General features: G+C 42.7%; 1 protein-coding gene across 1 annotated transcript; it reads left to right on the top strand.

The window, feature by feature from the left end:
* The first annotated feature begins 4,468 nt into the window (after positions 1-4,468).
* Positions 4,469-7,102, top strand: mibp2 (muscle-specific beta 1 integrin binding protein 2). The gene is made up of 8 exons (XM_080458375.1): positions 4,469-4,847; positions 5,589-5,679; positions 5,859-5,907; positions 6,091-6,280; positions 6,362-6,433; positions 6,515-6,621; positions 6,699-6,789; positions 6,865-7,102. Exons 1-7 carry the CDS (start codon positions 4,822-4,824, stop codon positions 6,782-6,784), a joined length of 621 nt encoding a protein of 206 aa, XP_080314501.1. The 5' UTR covers positions 4,469-4,821; the 3' UTR covers positions 6,785-6,789; positions 6,865-7,102.
* Positions 7,103-8,024: the final 922 nt, after the last annotated feature.

Genomic DNA, 8,024 nt, shown 5'->3' with positions numbered 1-8,024 from the left:
GTTGTCAGTGATTTCAGCAGGATTTGGGTGAACAGAATGATGTTAGAGCAGCTGGAACAAGATCATAATGGATTTATAGAGCTCTTTTCTGGACACTCAGAGACTCTTTCAGTCCCTCCATCCTGGTAAACTACGTATGTAGACACAGCTGCTCTGGAGCAGACTGCTAATCTGCACCATAAACCCTCCGCCCACCACCTCTCACTCTGCATGCACACAGGCAGTTCAAGGTTCAGTGTCTTGCCCAAGGACACTTTGGCAGGTAGGCAGGTAGAGATGGGAATTGAACCTTCAACCTTCTGATTTGGGGACAACTGCTCTACCAACCGAGCCACGCCACTTTTTATTGTCATATGTCTGAAGACTGTGGCCTCCAACGGTAAAGTATCAAACGTGATCAAAATGAAGACGTGATCAATGAGCAAAGGCTTTATTCTGAGTGGAGTCCTGGATGTGTCCCTCTGTCACACCAACTCATCTCAAATGCTTGTTCTTGGGGTGGTGGAGGAAATCAAACACAATCAGGGAGAACTTGGAAACTCCACAAAGCTGCAAAGGAATCAGGGACAGGGGTGGAGGCTGTTTCTTCAGCCTGACTTTAGTAAGTCGCCCAAATACTGTTTGAAGTAATACATTTTGTTGGGTTTTGTGAAAGTGGTGCTGCTGGTCGGTGTTAGAGAACGCCAAGCAACTGTGGTAGAATTATTATGATTATTTTCAATATGATCACTCACATGTTGATGACAACGAGAACTACGCCAAGTGTTTTTATTTTATGTTACTTCCTGCTCATTCCTGTCAATGAAATAATACGTACTGCTCTTTTATCAATTTGTTGATTTTTTAGGATGCAGTTTGTAGTGATTGTAACAGCACAATGTCATTATCCCACAGCCGGTTTAAAGGCAGAAGAGATTTTGTTTCTAAAAGATTATTGTTGCTATAAACCAAATGAGTAAAACTTCACCAGAGAGGATTTTTTATCGACGTCTTCTTCAGCTACAAAGACTAAATCCACGTAGACAATAAAATACAGAGTGGAAACAAGGAGACATTTATATGACTGGGGTGTGACTTCTTCTCTAATTGCATGAAAAACATGATTCGGTTCACTTGTGATTAATCTAGGAGTCACATTTTTACAGATGTTTATCATGAGGGAGTGAAACTAGGAGGTTGGTTGTTACCAGTCGAGGCCGAGGAGTTTATCGATTGGATTAATTGTGGTTCTGTTGAGACCTTGTGTGCGTCACTACAGACTTCCAAACGTTTCCAGAAAGTCTCGCTCTTCGTCTCCAAACTGGCAGAATGAACCTGCGTCGAGCTCAGACCTGGAATCTCAACAGCTGAGGTGAATTCCGCTTCATAGTTGAGGTTCTGGAGGGTGTGCACCCGACATGGGCAACATTTTGGTGTAACCTCAGGAAACGGTGTCATCGGGGAGTTTCTATAGAAAACAGCCAGAGGTCAGCAGCAGGCCGGGAAATAAACACCACAGCAATGTGTGAAGTTAATTTGGTGCCTCGGATTCACACCCAAGTATGGACTGTTGTTTGTGGCAACCTTCACATCTTTATTGTGTCGACACGCCAGTGGACTTGGAATAAATGTCTGTTTTAAGGTTTGAATGTTGTTTGAATGTGAGTGGATGCAGCCGACAGGTCACACCTGCTGAAGGTCTTGTTCACCCGGCAGAGTTCAACGACAGTAACTTCACTGATTATAGAAGTTCAATGACGTACAAAACTTCCTGTTGTTGGTCATTTGGAGGTGTGTTTTCTTTTTACTGTGTTTGCCAGTGGCATTCCTTAAAAAAATAAAATAAATTGATATATCTAATGTAACAGGGGTTTGTATTATTCTTTTTGTTTCATCCAGTTTTTATGGTCTTTTATTGAGGATTCTATTATATTTGGACTGAAATGTTTGGGTAGAGTCACTTCCTGAGAAACAAACGATCTCATGAACATTCATGAGAAGGGTCCCGTGATGACAAAACAAAACAAAATGACATCGGTTCTGATTTAAAAACAGTAAATCAGTAACATCCCTCACAAAAACACGTTTGAATTCTTTATTTATGTCTTTTTTCAAGTGGAGAAGGTCCTTGGTCCTCCAACCCACTGAATCCAAGTTCAGGTTGAAGAGCCTGGAGCGGATTCCTGCTGAAGGTATTGTACTTCCTCCAGTACTTTATAATCAGAGACAAACACAAACGCTCACATTCACACTAACCTGCAACACTTGCTTTGAGCTGTGGGAGGAAAGAAAAGACCCTGGGCCTAGACTCAAACCGGAGATTTCTCACAGTGAGGCCAGAGTACACACCACTACACCACCATGTACCACATTACTTTGAAGTGGTGAACTTTGACAGTCTCACCACCTTATTTTCATTTGTCTTCATGTGTCTCTGCTGCCATCCAGTCCTGGTTTGAGCCGATCTGAACTTTTCTCATATATTAAAGTTGTGTTGTTTGTTTCTAGTTTGCCTGCTGGTGTCTGTGCGTGTTGCTCGAGCTGCTGATCTCATTGTTTCACAAATACTTGAATTCCACTCTATTCCCGTTGTAAAGTTTCCAAAGAGGCCCTTTTCCATAAGACTCAAATCTCTGGACTGTTTTGAGTTTTGGACAAACTCTTTACGTGTGTTTTTCTCATCTTATGGAATAAAGACCTGCACAATAAATAACAAAATACATGATCTATGTCTCCTCGTTTCAGAGTCGGTTGCTGCTGAATATCACAGGATTGAAACTGTTCAGAGGTCCAGTCACAGGACAAGGTTTTCTTCCACTTGTAGTTAAGAGCAAACAAAACAAGGTGTGATTGGAACACAAACCATTCCTATCAGGCGTCAACAAAAGTCTGGATTCAAAGAAAAGCTCTTTTATCAAATGTGATCATTGCGTGAAGAACACGATTAAGCCCGTTTCAGTAAACCAAGAATCTTTCCGTCACATTTTGAAGGTGATGATGCTCATTAGAGCTCAGTGGTCAACTGAAGAGGCAAGGACTTGTAGGAAGATATTCATATGACTTCTTACTGATATTCATCTGCTTGTCACAGATGAAGAAGTTCCTCTCAGCTTAACACTTGAACTAGTTGGCTGTGGATGAAGAAGGCATTTAATAAAAAACAACATTTTCCCAATACTTCATATATATTGTAATGAAATGATTATTATTGATGACATCACATAGTGGGCCAACTGTTATTGGATCTCCTTCCTTCTGTGGTGGAATGGAAGCGGTCTGTTCTGGTCTGTTCTGGTCTGTTCTGGTCTGTTCTGGTCTGCGGCGCTCAGCCCATCTCAGTCTGACCGAGGTGATGGCATAGTGATTAAAATGATTATAGATCAGAACTGACGATGCAAGAATCTCTGGAGAAATGTAAGAAAACCACTAAAGGGCTGCAAAAAGACCCAAATTAAATATTTTCAGAAAGTCACAAAATTGTGGAAGAAGACATAAAACAACAGAGACTGTTACAGAGACCGAGCGAGAGAGAAAGACAAGCCAGGTGCTGTAAAATGTCACGACAGTTAGACAATATACAAGAGACTTTAAACACTAAGTTATCCATCAAAAGATGTAAAATGATGGCATGCTCACAAAAACTGAAGACAGAAGTCAGAAGTAAACAGAAAATGAGATTACATACACACAAACTGGACTCTGATGGAAACACGCCACAAAACAACACACAAGCAATCATATCTGCAAAAGATACAAACAAAAGTACACACATGAATACTCTAATACTCCCTAGACAAGAGCAGTAGATAGTATACACAAAACAAACCCCAAGAAATACAAATTCTCTATAAAGACACAAGAAAAGCAGTAAAAAGACACTAAATAATGTAAATGCATTAAACACTTCATCAACGGATAATAATGAGCATTATTATAAGACATGGAAGTACAATACACTTATGGAACAGTTAAAAATTCACTTGCATCATAGAATAAAAAGTAAATTATCACCCTACTGCTAAATGGACATTATTACAAGACAAATAGAGAAAAAGAGACAAAACTAGCAGAGAAATCTCAAAACGACCATATAAAGGATGAACACTGACCAGATATCAGTTCAGGTGCTCAGCAGTGGTTTCTTTTCTCTCGTTATGTCATTTAAAAGCTGCTAAATTACATAATCAGACATGTATCTAACATCAAGCTGCAAAACGCCCACGAAGAGGCACAAATTGACAACAAATGGATGTGAAATTACACAGACAGCCACAAAACACGAACACGAAATGACCTCAAAGAATATATAAGTCACTTCTGTCTCCTGGGACCAGGAGGTGTTTGGAACCTGCGCGCGATGAGGAATCTAATGTCTCATAATCCGCCGCCACAACAGCAACATCCGTTTTCTTCTTTTCGTTAGTCTGGAGACATTTTTTGGGTTGAATTTACGGTTACGTCACAGTTTCAGGTCGCGTGAAGGGTGTGGGCTTTGGGGGCGGGGCTGCGGTCAGGCTCACTTCTGATTGGCTGTCCCGAGAGCCTCCGCCAGCTCGAGGTGTTTAAATAGCCAATCAGCTGGCTGTGTGCAGTATGTGTAGGAGCTCCGGGAAGCTGAGGCCCTCTTTCGGTGGAAGACCGCGTCCGAGTGACCGCTCGTCTCTGCTCTTACTCACTCAACTCAATCGCCATGGAGGATTCAAGTAGTTGACGTTTCCTGCTGCAACCTTCTCTTTTTAAGCTTTCTTCCCGTCTGATCATCGATCTCCCGGCCCGGTCTTTATTGACGTTTTAACCAGTCCGTGACCTTGTTTTTTTACGAGCTTCGACCAACCAGGAACCATGAAGTGCATCATCGGCATCGGCGGGTGAGTCCTGCGGATGAATGGCGGCTGATGCTAAGCTAACAGGCTAACACGTGGGCAGATCGGCCAGGACATCCGCCCACATTGTGGCTCTGTCCTGGTTTTCTGCTCTCCGCTCCGGGGCTTCCATCAGTGTTCACTGCACATTTCATTCACCATCTCTGACACGTAAACAAACCGTGAAGATCTTATTGCTCCAGCGGGGGAGGCCGCCATGGAGCCGGGATGACCCGCCCTGTTTCACTCATCAGGCTCCATAGCATAGTTATTAATGTCAAGCTTCAGTGATGCGCTCTGAAGACGTTCTGTATGTGAGATTGAACTTAAAGTGTTTTTTTACCCTGCTCTTATCAGTGTTGCCCCCTGGCAGCTGCTATATTCTTATCAGTTGGCAGAACCATGTGGCGTCTCACGATGGTTCCATCCTCCCCCTCATCTCAGCTGTCACTGCGACTCTCTCACTAAATTCATTTTAAACTGTTGGAATGATCTGGCCCCCATGTGGTGATTTCGCTTCACAATAGTGTATCGGTTAAAGCTTTCCTCAAGTCGCCCAAGCTGCTTTATTTTTTTAAATGTTTCTAATTAACTGTTGTATTATATAACACTTTAATCCTGATTTCATTCTGTGTGTGTGTGTGTATATATATATATATAAGAATATCAGGTTTTAAGATTGCGATTTCCTAGCTGAGTTGGAGCAGGACCTTGTTGCATCATCCTCTATTGCTTTGTTTCATGCAGCGTGACCAACGGAGGGAAAACCACCCTCACCAACCAACTGATCAGGAACCTGCCCAACTGCTGCGTGGTCCACCAGGATGACTTCTTCAAGGTGAGCCACACACACCGGTGTTTGTTGAATTTGATAGGAAAGTTCAGGGATTGATCTTGGGCCGGTTGTTGACCCTTTGCTGCTTGACCTCGTGTGTAACGGCACTGTCAGTCTTCCATGTAGCTGAGTGTAGCTCTAGTGGCATGTACCTGGGTACATCTTATCAATGTATGTTTCAGCCCCAAGATCAAATTGAAGTTGGTGAAGATGGCTTTAAGCAGTACGATGGTAAGCCTGGGCTTTTATGAAGGTGTGTGTGTGTGTGTGTGTGTGGATGGGTGCGTCTGCTCTGGCTGTCACATTGTGTTAATAATCTGCATGCAATATAAACAATGGCTGTATTCTAAATCGGTGTTTTCTCTTTGCAATTTTTCCACACGTTTCTTTCTTTCCACTCTCGTTCCTCTCCAGTCATCACTGCTCTGGACATGGACGCCATGATGAGCACCATCTACGCATGGCTGGAGAATCCAGTGAAGTTTGAGAAGTCTCACGGCGTCAATAACACCTTGGACAAAGAGATTGTCCCGAAGTCTGACAATAAGGAGGAGGAGGAGACTCGCATCCTTATTGTGGAAGGCTTCCTGCTTTACACCTACGAGTACGAGCCAGTATTGACATTTCTGGGCAACCCCCCCCCCCCAAACACACACACTAATAAGAATAGTTTCTGTTTTTCCAGACCATTGATCGACGTGCTGAACCAGCGTTACTTCATTTCCATCCCATATGAAGAATGCAAAAAGAGGAGGTGGTGAGTGTGAACCCCTGATCTGCAGGACAGTTTGGTGTGTGTGTGTGTGTGTTGGTAAAAGGGTGTGTGTTTGTGTTGCAGCTCCAGGAACTACACGGTGCCAGACCCCCCCGGCCTGTTCGAGGGCCACGTCTGGCCCATGTATTTGCAACATAAGAACGTCATGGAGGAATCATGTGTTGACGTTGGTAAGTCTTGTTTTTTAACCTTCAGTTGCTTTAGAAAAGAAAGTTACTGATAAAGTTCTGGTTGTTTCCCATTCCAGTGCAGCTAGATGGAACCAAGTCAAAGGAACAACTGTTCAACTTTGTCTATGGTGACATCCTTAACCACATCCAGAAGGCTTTCTAACAAAGGTACTAAAATCCCCGTCTGAATCTAAAGGAAAGGTCTTTCCTGTGTGAAACTGACCAGGTTGTTCTTTGCTGCAGGTCATGCCATCGGCTAGAAGGAGCACGCTCCAACTGCAAGCAGAAGACCTCTTGCCTTAAGTCTCTACCTGGCAGCTTGTTCAGCAGACTGCTACGATTCTTTTTTCTTTTCTTTTGTAAATGTTTAACTGGCAGCATTTAATGCTGGCATGATTTTATATCGACCATATTTATTGCTTTGTTACAGCCTGCACTCAAAGAGTTGAAGCATTCAGTCAATAAATGATCCTCCTGCCAACCTTGTTCTCCTGTTTTCCTTGACCTGAGTTTCCAGTCATGGACGATTCACCCCTAACAAACATCATCTGTGTTTATCCTGGTTCAGCCCCTTGGACTCAGTGCTGGTTAGTTATGACTTTCTCTGAGCATCCGACTCTCACTATCTTGCTGCAGACGACTGGCCGGAGCGATAAAGACCTGAGTCACAAGGTGAAACTCGTGACCGCACTTTGAAGCACAACTCTTATCTGAAGTGAGACACGCTGGCCCGGTTTCTTGGAACGGAGTCGTGCACCATTTGTGTCACTCCACGAAGTTTATAGAATGATAAGAAGATTAAAGGTGCAGAAGTTAATCTGTTGTTTTGGTACCTGGTTGGAATCGTCTGGAGGAAGTGGTCAGGGAAAGTCTGTTTAAACGGCTTTACTTCAGTTGTTATCCACAGTATGCAGTCTGTAAAATTTTATAGGTTCTTTAAAACAAACCAAATGGCCTCCAACATAAAATGGAAGCAGAACAAACTAGTTGTAAAGTCGGATCACTCCTCCATGTGACTGGACCTCAGCATGTCTCTCTACCATTCTATAAATCACTACATTCAATGCACATGTCCATTTCATTTAAATATAAACAAATTACTGTTTTAAAAAGCCTTTTATTGACTGGATGTCACTGTAAACGACCATACTTTGCTGCCTGCGTGTACGTTTCTAATTTAAAACAATTTAGATGTAAAAGCTGTGATGCGTTGCCATTTTGATATTTATGCAGTGAATTTCTGATCTCATAACCAATTTCAAAAAGTCCACTGGCATATTAGCTTTCAGTTATATCAATTCAACTCAATCTTGAGTCTTGGGTCCATATAAACACAGTGAACACCATATAAGCAAAGCAGACAGTAAAATAGAATATTAAGACCCACAGACACTCCAGAGTGC

Source organism: Lipophrys pholis (assembly GCF_963383615.2).
Source record: "Lipophrys pholis genome assembly, chromosome: 2".
Taxonomy (NCBI): Eukaryota; Metazoa; Chordata; class Actinopteri; order Blenniiformes; family Blenniidae; genus Lipophrys; species Lipophrys pholis.
Note: the sequence above shows the minus strand (reverse complement) of the source record. Positions and strands in the feature narration are given on the sequence as shown.

Excerpts from the sequence above, each read along its gene's own strand:
- mibp2 (XM_080458375.1), top strand. The coding sequence starts at position 4,822 with ATGAAGTGCATCATCGGCATCGGCGG. Across the intron at positions 5,680-5,858 it reads ACCAGGATGACTTCTTCAAG|CCCCAAGATCAAATTGAAGT; the intron begins GTGAGCCACACA and ends TGTATGTTTCAG. Across the intron at positions 6,281-6,361 it reads TTCCTGCTTTACACCTACGA|ACCATTGATCGACGTGCTGA; the intron begins GTACGAGCCAGT and ends CTGTTTTTCCAG.